This window comes from Mustelus asterias, chromosome 28 (genome assembly GCF_964213995.1).
Source record: "Mustelus asterias chromosome 28, sMusAst1.hap1.1, whole genome shotgun sequence".
NCBI classification, from domain to species: domain Eukaryota; kingdom Metazoa; phylum Chordata; class Chondrichthyes; order Carcharhiniformes; family Triakidae; genus Mustelus; species Mustelus asterias.
Window position 1 is genome coordinate 22,862,909 of NC_135828.1, and position 17,937 is coordinate 22,880,845.

The 17,937-nt window shown below is 43.2% G+C and overlaps 1 protein-coding gene across 7 annotated transcripts in view; it reads right to left on the reverse strand.

Moving 5' to 3' along the window:
* Nucleotides 1–17,937, reverse strand: part of shld2 (shieldin complex subunit 2) — a 137,577-nt gene that overhangs the window by 39,904 nt on the left and 79,736 nt on the right. For 4 of the 7 annotated variants that reach the window (XM_078199687.1, XM_078199689.1, XM_078199688.1 and 1 more), the window contains 2 exons: nt 13,060–13,294; nt 8,847–8,962 (listed from right to left, as the gene is read on the reverse strand). In XM_078199687.1, coding sequence (XP_078055813.1) covers nt 8,847–8,962; nt 13,060–13,294 — 351 coding nt within the window. Of the gene's footprint in view, nt 1–6,147; nt 7,005–8,846; nt 8,963–13,059; nt 13,295–17,937 lie in introns of those variants that run through there. The other 3 variants (XM_078199693.1, XM_078199691.1, XM_078199692.1) reach the window with 1 other exon arrangement.

The window sequence follows — 17,937 nt, forward strand, 5'->3', positions numbered from 1 at the left end:
ATATCTGTGACCTTTTGTTCTAGACTGCCCCACAAGAGGGAACATTTGGTCTACATTTACTTTATCAATCCCTTTTAAAATTTTATATACCTCGATCAGATCTCCTCTCATCCTTCTAAACTCCAGCGAGTACAAGCCCAAACTGTTTAATCTCTCCTCATACGTCAACCCCTTCATCCCCGGAATCAATCTAGTGAACAGAGTCCCAGATTAAAAATTAACAATCTATCTAGCATCAATTTTCATTTGCAGAAGGGAATTCCAAATTTTTACCAGCTTCTAAGTGTAAAAGTGTTTCACAATTTCATTCCTGTCTGCCTCTAATTTTTAGACTATGCCTCCTAGATTCTCCAACTAGGGGAAATAGTTTCTCTCTGTTCCCCGACCTATTCCTCTTAATGTTTTGAAAATTTTGAGCAAATTACTCAACTTTCTAAATTCCTGGTTTGTGTAATCTCTCCTTGTAACTTAACTCTTGGAGTTCAGGTATCCGGTAAATCCTGCATTCCTGCCAAGGCCGATTTATCCTTCATAAGGTGTGGTACCCAGAACTCCTCTCAGAACTCCAGCTGTGACCTAGCCAAGGCTTTGGTCGGAATTCTGCGGCTGTTCACGCCAGCAGGATCTTCTTGTCCCACTGATGATGCACCCGCTGTGGGTTTCCCAGCAGTGCGAGGTGCAGTCAATGGGAAATCCCATTGAACGGAGCGCCGCCTCCCGCCATGAGAAATACGCAACAGGGAGGCCAGAGAACCCTCCCTTTCTGTAGTTGAAGAATAACTTCTTTCCCTTTTCTTTTAATCCTCTAGATTTTAAAAGGCCAGGTTTCATTAGCCGTTTTGAACTTGTTTATTAATTCCCTGTGTACCTAGACTCCGTAAGAGTTTTAACAACACCAGGTTAAAGTCCAACAGGTTTATTTGGTAGCAAATACCATTAGCTTTTGGAGCACTGCTCCTTCGTCAGATGGAGTGGAAATCTGCTCTCAAACAGGGCTCAGAGACACAAAATCAAGTTACAGGATACTGATTAGAATGCAAGACTGTTCTCTTCCTGTTGGGGAATACTTCAGCAGTCACGGGCATTCAGCCTCTGATCTTCAGGTAAGCGTTCTCCAAGGCGGCCTTCACGACACACGACAGTGCAGAGTCGCTGAGCAGAAACTGATAGCCAAGTTCCGCACACATGAGGACGGCCTAAACCGGGATGTTGGATTTATGTCACATTATCAGTAACCCCCACAGCTTGCCTCCTGGACTTGCGGGCTGTCCTGTCTGGAGACAATACACATCTCTTTAACCTGTGCTTAATGCTCCCTCCACTCACATTGTCTGTATCTTTAAGATCTGGTTGGCTGTAGGGATTCACATTCTAATCAGTATTCTGTAACTTGATTTTGTGTCTCTGTGCCCTGTTTGAGAGCAGATTTCCACTCCATCTGACGAAGGAGCAGCGCTCCGAAAGCTAATGGTATTTGCTACCAAATAAACCTGTTGGACTTTAACCTGGTGTTGTTAAAACTCTTACTGTGTTCACCCCAGTCCAACGCCGGCATCTCCACATCATGACTACCTAGACTCCCACAGTCTTTTTTGGATCTATTTCTAAATTTTCACCATTCAGAAAGCATCTATTCTATCCTTTTTTGGTCTGAAGTAGTTTACCTAACTAACATAAGCCTACAATGAAATCTATTTACCAGTTTTGTCCAATTCCCATTATCTATTGTCATTTTAAGCTTGCATCCACATTGCCTACAATACTGCCTATTCTTCATATCAGTGGTATCATTTAAGTCAGTAGTAAATACAGTGATTAGTTGAAGCCCAACACAGATCCCAGTAGTAGAACACCACAGCCAGAATTCTCTGGTCTCGCTGCAGTGAACGGAGTTTTGGCTGAGCGCCACATTCTCCATCCTCGCTTGTAGTGGCGGTGGGGCACGAGAAGATTAACAAACTAAAGGTGTTTGCAAAACAGCTGCATGCACTGATCAAGAGCTTGTAACAGCTACTCAAGAGCCGGGATGCCTCTGGTGCTGAAGGATATTGTATGTTCCTACAACGCCTCTGACATGAAATCCTGTATAGCAGCTTTCAGATCATGTCCGCTGAGTGTTTTATTTTCATGGTGGTGATTTATACACAAATACAGTGCTTTCTACTACTGTTATGCAAGTAACATTTTCTAATAAACAGCTTGTCATCTGTAGTCTGTAACAAAGTGCAGAACCTGTGATACTATAGCCTGTAACACTGCACCTGTTATACAATTTACAGAACTGGTAATATTGTAGTCTATAATATTGTGCATGTTGTACACTGTTCAGAAATTGATGCTGTAGTTTGTAACACTACCTGTCAAACACTGTGCAGAATTGGTGATATTGTAGTTTATAACACTGTACTTGTTATACAATTTACTGAAGTGGTGATATTGCAGTCTATAATACTGTACATGTTATACACTATGCAGAATTGATGTTGTTTATAATACTGTTCCTGTTATACACTGCAAAATTGGTGATACTGTATTCTATAACACTGTCCGTTACAACTGTAGAATTGGTGATACAGTATTCTGCAACTCTGTACTTGTTATAACTGTGTCCTGGTGATACTGTATTTTGTGACTCTGTACCTGTTATAACTGTGTATTGGTGATACTGTATTCTGTAACTCTGTACCTGTTATAACTGTAGAATTGGTGATACTGTATTCTTCCACTCTGTACTTGTTATAACTGTGTCCTGGTGATACTGTATTCTGTAACTCTGTACCTGTTATAACTGTAGAATTGGTGATACTGTATTCTGTTACTCTGTACTTGTTATAACTGTGTATTGGTGATACTGTATTCTGTAACTCTGTACCTGTTATAACTGTAGAATTGGTGATACTGTATTCTTCCACTCTGTACTTGTTATAACTGTGTCCTGGTGATACTGTATTCTGTAACTCTGTACCTGTTATAACTGTAGAATTGGTGATACTGTATTCTGTTACTCTGTACTTGTTATAACTGTGTATTGGTGATACTGTATTCTGTAACTCTGTACCTGTTATAACTGTAGAATTGGTGATACTGTATTCTGTTACTCTGTACTTGTTATAACTGTGTCCTGGTGATACTGTATTCTGTAACTCTGTACCTGTTATAACTGTAGAATTGGTGATACTGTATTCTGTTACTCTATACTTGTTATAACTGTATTGGTGATACTGTATTCTGTAACTCTGTACCTGTTATAACTGTAGAATTGGTGATACTGTATTCTTCCACTCTGTACTTGTTATAACTGTGTCCTGGTGATACTGTATTCTGTAACTCTGTACCTGTTATAACTGTAGAATTGGTGATACTGTATTCTTCCACTCTGTACTTGTTATAACTGTGTCCTGGTGATACTGTATTCTGTAACTCTGTACCTGTTGTAACCGTAGAATCGATGTTGTGATGTAACACACTACGTGATATTTAGCAGTAAGTGAATTATAATCTCGAATCGCATTAAATAAAGCCGAGATCATCAGAAAAAAAAATCAACCATGTCATTCTGAATTTCTCCTTGTAGTTAATCGCATGGAAGAAGCTTGAAACAAAGAAAGTCTCACGCAGCACCCAGATCCCTCCTCACGCAGACTCCGTTCCCTCCTCATGCAGCACCCAGTTCCCTCCTCACGCAGACTCCGTTCCCTCCTCATGCAGCACCCAGATCCCTCCTCACGCAGACTCCGTTCCTTCCTCACGCAGCACCCAGTTCCCTCATCACGCAGCACCCAGGTCCCTCCTCACGCAGACTCCGTTCCCTCCTCACGCAGCACCCAGATCCCTCCTCACGCAGACTCCGTTCCCTCCTCATGCAGCACCCAGATCCCTCCTCACGCAGACTCCGTTCCCTCCTCGCGCAGCACCCAGTTCCCTCATCACGCAGCACCCAGGTCCCTCCTCACGCAGACTCCGTTCCCTCCTCACGCAGCACCCAGATCCCTCCTCACGCAGACTCCGTTCCCTCCTCACGCAGCACCCTGTTCCCTTATCACGCAGCACCCAGGTCCCTCCTCATGCAGACTCCGTTCCCTCCTCATGCAGCACCCAGATCCCTCCTCATGCAGACTCCGTTCCCTCCTCATGCAGCACCCAGTTCCCTCCTCACGCAGACTCCGTTCCCTCCTCATGCAGCACCCAGTTCCCTCATCACGCAGCACCCAGGTCCCTCCTCACGCAGACTCCGTTCCCTCCTCACGCAGCACCCAGGTCCCTCCTCACGCAGCACCCAGGTCCCTCCTCACGCAGACTCCGTTCCCTCCTCACGCAGCACCCAGGTCCCTCCTCACGCAGACTCCGTTCCCTCCTCATGCAGCACCCAGTTCCCTCCTACGGATCCGTATAGTTGCCCAACACAAACTACCCCATGCAATCAGTTATGGAAACATAACAGGCAATTGTGCTGCTTGGATTTTCAGTTTGAAAATCCTGATTGATCCTGAGTTATGGACACATAACAGCTGCAGAAACCACTGGACATGGGAAAAGCTGGAATAACAGCCTGTTTAGTGAGGCAGTCCAAACTGGTAGCCCAAGTTGCTCAGGTATTATGGTACTAAAACCACGCAGCTCACCTTAGGTTTCAAGTCGGATATTTTGAGTTAGCTAATCTGCAGTGGTAAGGTTCTACAATTTTCCTCAGTGGACCTTAGAACGGAACAGGAAAAGACTGCCCCTGATTGTTATTCAGCGACTCCTCTCTGGATGATCCACAGCACAGACAACAGAGTCAGGCCCCAATGGTAAAACAGTCTGCCAATGTGTACAGTCTGGGCAAGTGGCATTTCACGGAGGAAGACATTGCCCATGGAACTTTATCCAGCAAGAGTTTGTCATAGGAAGAGAGAACAATATTAGTGCAGTGAAGAGGCCCACGCAGAATGGTGAAGCTTGCATTTTCAGCCACATTCCCAACAGTTTTACCTAATGTCCAACATGAGGCAGTTGGGGAGGAGCTGAATATAGACCACAAACTTCTTGATGAAATGAGGAAAAATCACTGGGAGGGTTAGTCTGCAAGGTCATGAATATTAGGATAATGATAGGTTTCTTTCACCGGTTGAGATATTTTCAAAATATAACACAAATTTAAGATAATCATAAAGTGCAGAGCAGTGAAATTAAACCAAGTAGTTTACGTGGAAAGAAATATCTAGGCAGACCGGAGGGACCAATGGACCAATTACAGCGGCAATTATTATGAGGTCAAGAAAGACAGGCAGCAGGATTTTCCGGCTGCGACTGGAAAATCCCGCCCGAGGTCAATGCACCTTTGCATGGTCCATGTCCCACCGGTTATGATTCCTGTGGCGCGGGGATGGGAAAATTCCACCTAGGAAGTCCAAGTGGCATGTGGAGAGAAAATGTTGATATTTACTGGTCTTCCCTTGCTCATGTTTTGTTATCTTGATGAAGCCATGTGCAGAGGCTCCCATAACAAAGGGGAGAACCACAAGAATCATAAGGGCTTTGGTTAAAAAAAAATGTGCATTTGTATGTGACTGCACCAAGAGATCTTCAGCTGAGTGAGTTCCTGCTATCCTGGCATCAGTTGTATTGCTTCTTCAGCCCTCCTAGAAGAACCAGAGGCTGGTCGCCCTGGGTAAAGGCTATCCTTCACTACGTGTGGCTAATTGCACCTTTTCATCTTTCCATCTCCCAAGCAGAGTAGGCCTGCAACAAGAACAGTGGAGCCACCCGGAACATCATCAAGCAATCTATCAGCCTCCTCAAACAGTGATTCCACTGTCTTGACCATATAGCGGGAGCAATGCACTACAGTCCAGATCAGGCCTTCAAGTTTGTGGTGGTCTGCCACATTCTCCAAAACCCAGTCATTATGAGGGCACAGCTATTACCTCCAGAAATCCAGAGGCCATCTTCAGAACACAAGGAGGCGTTGGAGGAGGAATAGGAGGTAGGGAGGAGACATCTTGGATCTCTTGTAACCGGATAGGCTGTTGGAGAACAGAGTACGTGGCTCTGCTTCCACTGAGACAGTTTTACTTGACCTACCTTTCCAAGTGGCTGCACGCTTACCTGGAAGTTCCATCACTGGGTCCCCTCGGCCATAATCCAACAATAAAAGCCACAAACAAAAACCTTTACATAACATCTTTATCCAAGAATACATCCAATTGTACACAAAAAACAGATATACAGCCTAGTGTGTTCTCTTTGTGCCTAACTTGAAGATGCCTTTGCCTCACTTAGTGCTCCTATGCAGTGTTAACTCAGTGACTGCAGTATGGCTGGTTGAAGGCTGTTAGGTTTCATTGGATGGTCTTGCAGGTTGCCATCGAGAGCTCTGAGCCTTGACAACCCAGTTTTGGATAGCAAGTTTGCCATGTGCGGCAGCAGTTTGGGCTGGTTGACAGGCAGTGTTGGGAGCATGACTGCTGTCGTCTTGAGAAAGGACAGGAGGTTTTCCCTGCACAGTGCCATTACCACAGCAATAAAAATCTGGAATTAGAAATCTAATGATGACCATGACACCATTGTCGATTGCTGTAAAAACTCATCTGGTTCACTTTAGGGAAGGAAATCCGCCATCCTTACCCGGTCTGGCCTACATGTGACTCCAGATCGACAGCAATGTGGTTGACTCTCAACTGCTCTCAGGGATGGGCAATAAATGCTGGTCCAGCCAGCGACACCCACATCCCATGTATGAATTTTTTTAAAAACCCTCCTGACATACACTGGTCCCACACCACCCCCACAGGCCACCCAGGGAGCTTGGGATTGGTAAATTCACCTTTCACTTTCTAACAAACTCAGAGGTTAATGATCAGGGTGGAAATCCAACAAATAGAATTCTTGTTTCATGGCGATGCTGTTTTCATCCAGATAGAACTGGCTCTGCAATGTCAGCACGTAACAGTCACTGGGGTCTGCAAACAACGAGCAGCACAAATCTGCTATCACCATCCCATATGTCACCTTATCAGATGGCCCTGCAACACACAAACCCAGCATTTCAGTGATTGAGCTTGCAAACAGATTCATCGAGACCCTTTCAATTTTAATATTGATTTTCATTGTGAAACAGAACAATGAACTAACCATGTAATGCAACTGCTCTGCTGACCAGACAGGATGACAGCGGGGGTAAGGTGGAGGCATAATGATAACGTCACTGGACTAGTAACCCAGAGGCCCAGCCTAATTCTCTGGGGGAACACAGGAGATGCAAATGAGATCAAGCTTTGGAGGAGGTGCAATGCCTGCTCCAATCAGCTTGGATCATGTAGATCAAGCCCAAAGCAGGAGGTGAGAGGCCTGGTCTTGTCAGCTTGGATCGGGAATGTCTCACTTGATGAGACTCTGAATTGGACTTTGATTGGATTGAATTGGATATAAACAAAAAATAAATAAAAATAAATCGGGAATTGAAAACTAGTCTCAGTAAACGTAACCAGGAAACCATCAATGATTGCTGTTAAAAACCCCTCTCGTTGGCTAATGTCCTTTGGGAAGGAAATTTGCCTCATTTATCTGGTCTGGCCTACAGGTGACTCCAGACCCACAACAATGTGATTGACTCTTAACTGCCCTCTGAAATGGCCAAGGATGTCACTTAAATTAGGGATGGGCAATAAGTGCTGGCCTTGCCGGTGGCACCCACATCCCGAGAAAGAATAAAGGGGAAAGAAATTTCAGTTATAATGCCACCGAAGAGCACAGATCAATGGATAAAATGATTATTTGAGCTTTCCGAAACCAGGTGTGTGATATTGGAAAAATTAAAGGGACAAATTGGGTTTGGATTCGAATGCCACCCTTGATTTCCTATTTCCAATTAACCTTCGTGTTGTACTTGGTCCTAATATGAACTTCTGATCACATATCTGTGTATCAATAAGGCCGCCTACTTCCAACTCTGTAGCATCGCCCCACTGCTCTGCCCCAGTTCATTTGCTGAGGAAACCCTTCTCCTTGGTCACCCCTAGGCTTGACTAGGCCAAAACACTTCTGGCCGGCCTTACACGTTCCACTCTTTGTTAGCTTTGTGTCATTCAAACCTCTGCAGGCTCCATGCTGACTCGCATCATATCCCATTCGCCAACTGCCCAATGACCAACACTGGCTCACAATTAAGTAAGTCTTCGATTTTAAAATTTTCACCCTTGTTTTTAAATCCCTCCAAGGTTTCATCCCTCCCTACGTCTACAATGTTCTCCAGTCCCAAAACACTCTAGGCTACCAACGATCTGCTTTCTGTGAAATATATATGCAGTTACTGGTCAGCTTTCTAAGTATCCCTGATTTTAATCTTGCATTGGTTGGCCCTGACTAGTGGGGTGTTGCAAGAATTAGTACTTGCTCACAATATATATCAATGAATTAGATATGAGGCCCAAGTGTAATATTTCCAAGTAACACAAAGCTAGGTGGGAATGTGTGTCGTGAAGAAAATGCGAAGCGGCTTCAAGAGTATTTGGACAGACATAGTGGGCAGAATTTTCCAGCCCTGCCCACTGCTAGGGTCTTCTGGTCCCACCGTAAGAAAATGAATTTATGGCTACCTCAATGCTATCTTCTGTGGGAGGGGCTGGAAAATCCCAGCCAGTGAGTGGACAGGAACATGGCAGATGTGGAAATATAATATGGGAAAATGTGAGGTTAAGCACTTTGATAGAAATAACAGATGTGCAGAATAATACCAAAAAGCTACCAAAGCTTTAAGCTCTGGAATGACCTCCGTAAACATTCCTGCTTCTCGACCTTGTTTCCCTTCTACTGTCTGACTATCTTGACAATATCCTTTACTCAAGATACAAGTTGAGATCAGATACCTATGAGTCTGCTTAGCCAGGCAGGAGGAATATTAAGAAATATCTTCTCCATGAGTTTGGATGAGATACGGACATCAATCCGGGAATCTTGGTCTGTTATTACAAGCATCGTGGGCCTGGGAAAACACAAAGAAAACATAATGTCAAGCCGACATTCCAAACCAACTCCAGAGCTTGCTACTGACTGATTGGCAATGTGCAGGGGTCTCCTGACATCTCTTCAGGCTACGTACACTGTTGACATACTTATGTTGGATTGCACTGATTGCTACAAATGAATGCTTTTATAAAATGATTATGTTTTGGACTGTCTCTTCAATTTAAGGTAAAATGGGCTAATGAAGAGAGTCCTATGATCTGCTATGAGTTTGGCCCACAGCAAGCCAGTATGGCTTGGTTACCATGGGGACAGGGACCCAGGTCAGAAACTGTTGAAAAGCATGTGCTAGATTTTAACATCTGAATGCAAAGGTAGAAGCAAATGTTCTTATTACTGCTGATTTTCTGTCTCAGAAACTTTGAACAAAGACAGAAAGAGGCAGACGAACAGAGGAAGAGGGAAACAAAGATGAGAGGGGGAGAGAGAGAAAGAAAGAGGAGAGACAGAGGGAGATGCAGTTGCTGTGGTCTGCAGAGGAAAAAGGCTGTTAGCTATCGGGCAGAAAGTTGGGAGAAGCTTGTCCACTGCTCTAAGAGAAGGGAGCTGCAGCATTTTAAGGACACTGGAAGATTTGCCCTGGTGAGACTGGGAGGAGAAATCACCAGCCGGGGCCTTACTGCTGAAAGCCAGTTGGGGAATTCTCAGGGGACAGAGAGGATGCCCAACAGTCACTGAATGCTACAACTCGGTGAAACAGGGAGCTGGCAACTTTAGACTGTTTCCTGGAATGATTGCAATTCTGTGGAAAGTGTATGGTAAAGTATATATGCAGCATGGGGTTACTGGTCATTTTAATATGTTAATAAATCTTTTCTGTAGGTTAGGGCATTAGTTGCCCATAAGTAACATTTAGTTAATATTGCTTTTAGCTGGGTTGTTATCTGTACAAGTCTTAAAAGTTGTCATGCAATTCCTTTAAGTCAGTCATTGGGAATTCAATTTTTATTTAAAGTTATTGGTCTCCACGGGATCGTAACAAATTGGGGGTCTTACAGGATGCAAATCCAGAGGCTGGGAATGAGTACACTGGGATTTGTCAGAGTTTAAACTAACAAGATTTCACAGTTACTGTTTCTGTATTCAGTGCAATGTGCCTTACTCCAATTGCTGAAACATTAGTTGAAAGTGAGGACCAAGCTGAGTACCCTGCAACAATTAACAAAAGCCTAACTGATGGCAGTATGAGAGAAATAGAAAATAGATTTAAAAGTGGGAGCTAAAATGATAGAAGTTGTTGAGGTCTTGGCTGAACACCTGAATTTTTATAGCTCACAAGTTGGAATTCAGCTGCAAATGCGACAATTGGAATTTGAGTCAGAAAGACAGGAACCTGAAAGAGAGAGAAATGAAAAATAATGAATTCAAAAGAGAGAGAGAAAGGAAATATAAAATTTGAACTTGAGTTTTCAAGAGCAAGAGGGAGAAGAAAATCTTAAATCCCAGAGACCTGGATAGAGAAAAACTTCAATTACACCAACTGGGGACAGCAGGGAAACTTGACAATGATTCAGATTTAATTCCTGGTTTGGATATGGCAAGAAATATTTGTCTGGTGCCAAAATTCAGTGAGGAAGGAGTTGAAAGGTATTTTGCATTGTTTGAGAAAATTGCTACAAAGTTACAATGTCTACAGGAAAGCTTTTTTTATTCAAAGATTTGGGTGTCACTGCCAGCATTTATTGCCCATCCCTCATTGCTCTTGAGGTGGAGGTGGTTAGTTGCCTTCTTGAACTGCTGCAGTCCATGTGGTGTAGGTACACCCACAGTGCTGTTAGGGAGGGAGTTGCAAAACATGTTCATGGAGAAATTGAACATCTGTTGCTTTCAGATGCACAGATGAGTGACTGTGAGACATTGAAGGATGCTATTCTCAAAGTGCATGAGTTAGTTCGGGAAGCTTACTGACAAAAATTTAAAAATCTAAGGAAGAAACAGAATCATTTTGTGAAATTTGCTAGAAAAAAAAGGAAACTATATTTGATATTTGCCAAAGGGCTATGAAGATTGATTTGGAATTTTGAAACCCTTAGAGAGGTAATGCTGATGGAAGAATTTAAAAATAGTGTCCTTTTAAAAATAAGGCCCCAGTGAGAAGATCAAAATGTTTCTCAGATAAAAGCAGCACTATAATAGCTGATGACTATGAATTAACTCACAAACATGAGTGGCAGCAGGCTATTTTTGTAAATCCACACAGAAACTGCAGAGAATCAAGGTCTGATAATGAACCGAATACTGCTTACACTGAGGTAGCAGAAATGAAAAGAGATACTCCTCAAGATACTAAATAAGGTAGTATGGGAGCTAAGTATGATTCAAGGAACCCTATAGTTTATTTTTGTTATAAGAGAGGGACATCTGAAGATAGCTTGTTGGAAATAAAAGCACAGATGATGGGTGTGCATCAAGTGACTGCAGAAAATGTTGCACCAGCAGGTGGCACTTGTAACAAAACGATAGCTTTGAACGTATTTAGGTGATGGGAAACTCCTTACAACATGGGACAGATCAAGGAGGTTCATAATTGATCCCCATTCTATGCTTCACAGTAGCTGATCATTGGAGCTTCCCTTACTAAAGGATAGGGGAAGTATCAGCCAGTTTGTTTACCTCAGAATGCTACGCAGTGACTCCTGCTGTAACATGTACAGTGAGGAGACAACTAAGCTTGGGATTTTCAAAGTTAATGGGTGGAACTTTCCTTTTTTTTTGATTGCTGGCTCAAATTTTTCATCTGAGGGGACTTAGTCTGGCAAATCAATAACATGACCATTAGTGCAGGGAGTAGAGCAATTGCTTTTTCCATTCATGCTGATGATGTGAGTCACTGCCTCACAAATAAACACAGGGTTAGAGCCATTGTAAAGGTCCTTGACTTCTACTCCAGGAGGCACTCAGGTAATGTAGGAGTTGGGTTTGATGCTAATTAACCCTCCCTCTGCACTGCTTGCTCCTACCTCCAACCTGATCAAAAAGTCAGTCGGGCCAAAGATTAGAGGCAATCATCTTTCTGAGACCTCTTCCGCTGGCCCCACTAGAATTCACAGGAGGTGTTCTAATGGTAGGTGACTGTGTCAGTAGGGGTGCATTCAGGGCCCCACTCTGCACCTGCCCACCCCACCCTCCCGAGGGCAGAAAATCAGTAAGATCTTGTAGGTTTTTGGTTGATTATTTGGGATCCCCCTCCGCCGAAAAATGTCAGTGGCCCCATCTGTCTCATTAGAAAAAGGTGGTGAATATTTTCAAGGAAGATCCGTGATCAAACACATGTTAATGGTCTGGATGCCTGAAGTAGTCCGCAAGCACCAGTTGGCAGGCTTTCACAAGGCACACTGGTTAGCAATCATAACTCAATCCGCTGCCAGGTTCAGGACATGTTAACCAATGATAATAGAACTGCCCCTCCGTTTCTATATCACTGGCCTATTGATGGGCAATTGGAGGCTGTGGACCTTACAAGGCCCTGAAGTAACTGGTCTGACTTTCACTCCATTCAGCACATTCCCACTGGAGTTAGGCAAGGACTGTGTCAAAAGGAAGGCTCATTTTTGGCCCAATTACCTCACCAGATCTACACACACAAATTTTAAACACTATGGTGACATGTGAAGATCTTTGTTTGCCACATTAAATAGAACTGTAAATAATTTTACATTATAAATACAGCCTCATAGAGTTTATTTCAATGTTTCTCTCCACACAAGCCTTCTCTCACTTCACCAGGGCATCCTTCTATTGCTTTCTTCCACATACTTGCCTAGCTTCCCCTGAAATCTATTTATACTATTCACCTTCCCTACCTCACATGGTAGCAAAATTCACATTTTCGTCACTCAGTGTAAAGAAATTTCCCTGAATTTATCTTATCTTCATGGCCCTATAGTTTCGGGTTTTCGCATATACATTTTCACAATTATCTGTGTTGTTTCTTCTTATAGGTTATCGAATTATTGCACGACCCACTTACAGCCTTCTAACACTTTCCTGTTTATCTTCCTTCATGAATACGTGATGTGGGGACCATAGGAGAGAAGTTTTGGATAGAATTCTTACCGGTAAAAGATTTGCAGGTTGCTATTTGGTAAGCATGGAATACATTGCTGGTAGATGCCATTTTCATCAAGTCCCAGTTCAGATCCACAGTTTCCACAGCCTGAGTATGTAAAATGGGAGAGAGAGGCAAAAACTGTCTCCATCGGAGTGATGGCATCCATCGTGAATAAGGGAGTAAGGGTAGAATGGGCATTCCACTGCATTGCTACTATGTGAGTCTTCAATCGAACACTTCCTGCAAAGAGACACAGAGATAACAATGAACTTAATTATTTGGACATTAGTTATTGGGAAAGTGGTGGAATTTATTATTAAGGAAAGCTTAATCCCTTGAGGGGGGATCTTATGGAGACTTATAAGATAATGCGGGGGCTGGATAGGGTGGAGGCGGAGAGATTCTTTCCACTTAGTAAGGAAGTTAAAACTAGAGGACACAGCCTCAAAAATAAAGGGGGGTCGGTTTAAGACAGAGTTGAGGAGGAACTTCTTCTCCCAGAGGGTGGTGAATCTCTGGAATTCTCTGCCCACTGAGGTGGTGGAGGCTACCTCGCTGAATATGTTTAAAGCGCGGATGGATGGATTCCTGATCGGTAAGGGAATTAAGGGTTATGGGGATCAGGCGGGTAAGTGGTACTGATCCACGTCAGATCAGCCATGATCTTATTGAATGGCGGGGCAGGCTCGAGGGGCTAGATGGCCTACTCCTGCTCCTATTTCTTATGTTCTTATGTTCTTAACAGTGCACTTAAAAAAGCACGGTATCATTAGAACAAGTCAACATAATCAAGGACCCCACGCACCCCAAACATTCTCTATTTCACCTTCTTCCGACAGGAAAAAGATACAGAAGTCAGAGATCATGTACCAACCAACTCAAGAACAACTTCTTCCCTGCTGCCATCAGACTTTTGAATGGACCTACCTTATATTAAGTTGATCTTTCTCTACACCCTAGCTATGACTGTAACACTACATTCTGCACCCTCTCCTTTCCTTCTCTATATACGGTATGTTTTGTCTGTATAGCGCGCAAGAAACAATACTTTTCACTGTATAATAATACATGTGACAATAATAAAACCATTTTGATTTGACTTGATTTATGAAAGGATGTTTGAGGATGTAACTAGTAAAATAGATAAAGGGAAACCAGTAGATATAGTATATTTGGATTTCCAAAAGGCATTCAATAAGGTGCCATACAAAAGGTTAATACACAAGATAAGGAGTTGGAAGTAGCGTGAAAAGGTAGGGGAGTCTAAAACTAGAGGGCATAGGTTTAAGGTGAGAGGGGAGAGATACAAAAGGATCCAGAGGGGCAATTTTTTCACTCAGAGGGTGGTGAGTGTCTGGAACAAGTTGCCAAAGGTAGTAGTAGAGATGGGTACAATTTTGTCTTTTAAAAAGCATTTAGACAGTTACATGGGTAAGATGGGTATAGAGGGATATGGGCCAAACGTGGACAACTGGGACTAGTTTAGTGGTTAAAAACTGGGCTGCATGGACAAGTTGTGCTGAAGGGCCTGTTTCCATGCTGTAAACCTCTATGACTCTATGAAACTTTTAAAATGTTTAAGGTTAAGAAGGGCTTGACAGGGTAGATAACTAATACATTGTTTCCCCTGACTAGGGAATCTAGAGTAAGGGGGCGGTGGTTATGGACTTGTCAGTTATTAGTGAATGGGTCACTTGAGCCAGTCTGCCTCAAGATTATTTTCTTTACATTTGTCAGGCACAGAACTTCATTTTTCTCAGGAAATCATACCTACTGAACACCATTCATTTATCAGTCTTTAAAGTTCAACCTTGGTGTCACCTAATCATTAGTTCTTGGTTTCCATCATTTTCGCTTCTGCTCCTTTCTGTTCCTGTAGTATCCTGACACAGAGCTCTGGTCCTCCACAGAGATTTCTCAATGGGAAAATACTCAACGCTTATTTGTTATCTTGTTTCACAGTTTACATTTTTCAGTTAAAGTATGAAACAAAGCACACAAAAAGAGAATGATACCTGGCCAATGGTACTGGAAGGATTTAAAATATTAACTCAATGAGGCTTTGCAGAATGTGCACAATGAACATAATAAATGATTCTGTGTACACATTTATATACAGACAGTCTCCTTTAACCATTTTATCCAAATGAAGGAGGAGATTGTTAGCTCTGACACACTAATCAGTGATGCAGAATTGATTGTAAAGTGTTTCTAAAATCCACATAGTGCGAGATTCACTGTATCAGGATGCATTCAATAATCTCTTGTCAGCTAGTGTCAGCTGTAGGGACGGTCCCATCAATGAATCTGATCTCAATTAACAGCAGTTACATGATGGTCTGCATCAGTTTGAATGAACTACTCTTATGACAATTATTGGGTATATAGAGAAGTTACTTCTATTGGTTGGAAAGTAGAACAGAGTGGTCATTATCTGAGGAAGGATGTTCTTGCTCTCGAGGGAGGGCAGTGAAGGTTTACCAGGCTGATTCTGGGGATGGCGGAACTGATGTATGAGGAGAGATTGACTAGGTTAGGATTGTTTCCGCTGGAGTTTAGATGAACGAGGAGGGATCTCACAGAGACTTATAAAATTCTAACAGGTCTAGACAGGGTAGATGCAGGGAGGATGTTCCCGATGGTGGGGAAGTCCAGAACCAGGGGTCACAGTCTGAGGATTCGGGGTAGACCATTTAGGATGGAGGTGGGGAGACATTTCTTCACCCAAAGAGTGGTGAGTCTGTGGAATTTATTACCACAGAAAGTAGTTGAGGTTAGAACATTTATTGCATTCAAGAGGCGGCTGGATATAGCACTTGGGGCAAATGGGATCAAAAGTTATTGGGAAAAAGCAGGATTAGGCTATTGAGTTGGATGATTAGCCATGATCGTAAGAAATGGCGGAGCAGGCTTGAAGGGCCAAACGGCCTCCTCCTGCTCCTATCTTCTATGTTTCTATGTTTCTATTACAGGTAAACATAACGGCCATAAAAGGGATTGGAAAAAAATGGAGTGCGAGATACTTTGTCACAAGTATGATTGATACTAAATCACTTACAGCTTTCAAAGGGACTGGATAGTTACATAAGGAAGATGAGTATAAAAGTTATAGGCAGGAAGTAATTAAAATGGGCTGTATTTGGAGAGCTGGAAATGAAACTGTAAAATTAATTCCCAAGATCTGATTTTACTCAGTGTGTGGTCACACCAAGGCCCTGTACAGCTATAGCAAGACTTCTCAGCTTTTATACTCCATCCTCCTTGCAATAAAGGTCAACATTATCTATGCCTTCCTAATTACTTGCTGTTATGCATGCTCACGTGGACATCCAGATCCCTCTGTGCTGCAGCATTCAGCAATCTCTCTCCATTTAATTAATATTCTGCTTGTCTGTCCCTACCAAAGTGGTAACCTCACATTTTTCCACCTATTTCATCTGCCAATATTTTTCCCACTCCCTTAACCTATCTACCTCCCTTTGCAGATTCTGTGTATTCCCCTCAAATTTTGCTTTCCTACCTATCTTTGTATCAACAGCAAATTTTAATACAGTCTGTACTTTCATCCAAGTCATTAATATAGATTGGGAATAGTTGAGGCCTCTGCGGCACTCCAATAGTTACAGTTTGCCAACCTAAAAACAGACCATGTATCCCAACTCTCTGCTTCCAGTTAGTCAGTCCTGTATTCATGGAATATAGTAAGAAGTTTAACAACACCAGGTTAAAGTCCAACAGGTTTATCCACCAAATAAACCTGTTGGACTTTAACCTGGTGTTGTTAAACTTCTTACTGTGTTTACCCCAGTCCAACGCCGGCATCTCCACTTCATGGAATATATCAGCATAGAATCCCTACAGTGCAGAAGGAGGCTATTCAGCCCATCGAATCTGCACCGACTACAATCCCACCCAGCCCTATCCCCGTAGCCCCACATATTTACCCTGCTAATCCACCTGACACTAGGGGCAATTTAGCATGGCCAATCAACCTAACCCGTTCATCTTTGGACTGTGGGAGGAATCCAGAGCACCCGGAGGAAACCCACGCAGACACAGGGAGAATGTGCAAACTCCACACAGACAGTGACCCAAGCCAGGAATCGAACTCGGGTCCCTATCGCTGTGAGGCAGCAGTGCTAACCACTGTGCCATCCTATAGTAACATGTAGTCTTATCTTTTGCTGTAACTTTTTTATGTGGCACGTTTTGGAAATTCAAATATGCTGCAGGTTGAACAGCCATTATCTATAAATCCGAAAACCAAACAAATAAAAAAATATATAAACGCAAAATACTGCAGATGCTGGAATCTGAAACAATAACAGAAAATGCTGGAAAATCTCAGCAGGTCTGACAGAATCTGTGGAGAGAGAATAGAGCCAATGTTTCGAGTCTGGATGACCCTTTGTCAGATACTTGTTTTGAATCTCATCGACCTTTAGCATGGGAAGTCCTTGACCTTTTGGGCGGCACGGTAGCACAGTGGTTAGCGCTGCTGCTTCACAGCTCCAGGGACCTGGGTTCGATTCCCGGCTCGGGTCACTGTCTGTGTGGAGTTTGCACATTCTCCTCGTGTCTGCGTGGGTTTCCTCCGGGTGCTCCGGTTTCCTCCCACAGTCCAAAGATGTGCGGGTTAGGTTGATTGGCCATGCTAAAATTGCTCTTAGTGTCCTGGGATGCGTAGATTAGTGGGTGGATATGGGGGTAGGGCCTGGGTGGGATTGTGGTCGGTGCAGACTCGATGGGCCGAATGGCCTCTTTCTGTGCTGTAGGGTTTAATTTCTATTTCTAAGCCGAGGAGCATTGCCAAGAAATACAAAGTGATTTCTCTGAAACAATTCACACATTTTGCAATAGACAAGCTTTCAGATAAGGCCTCC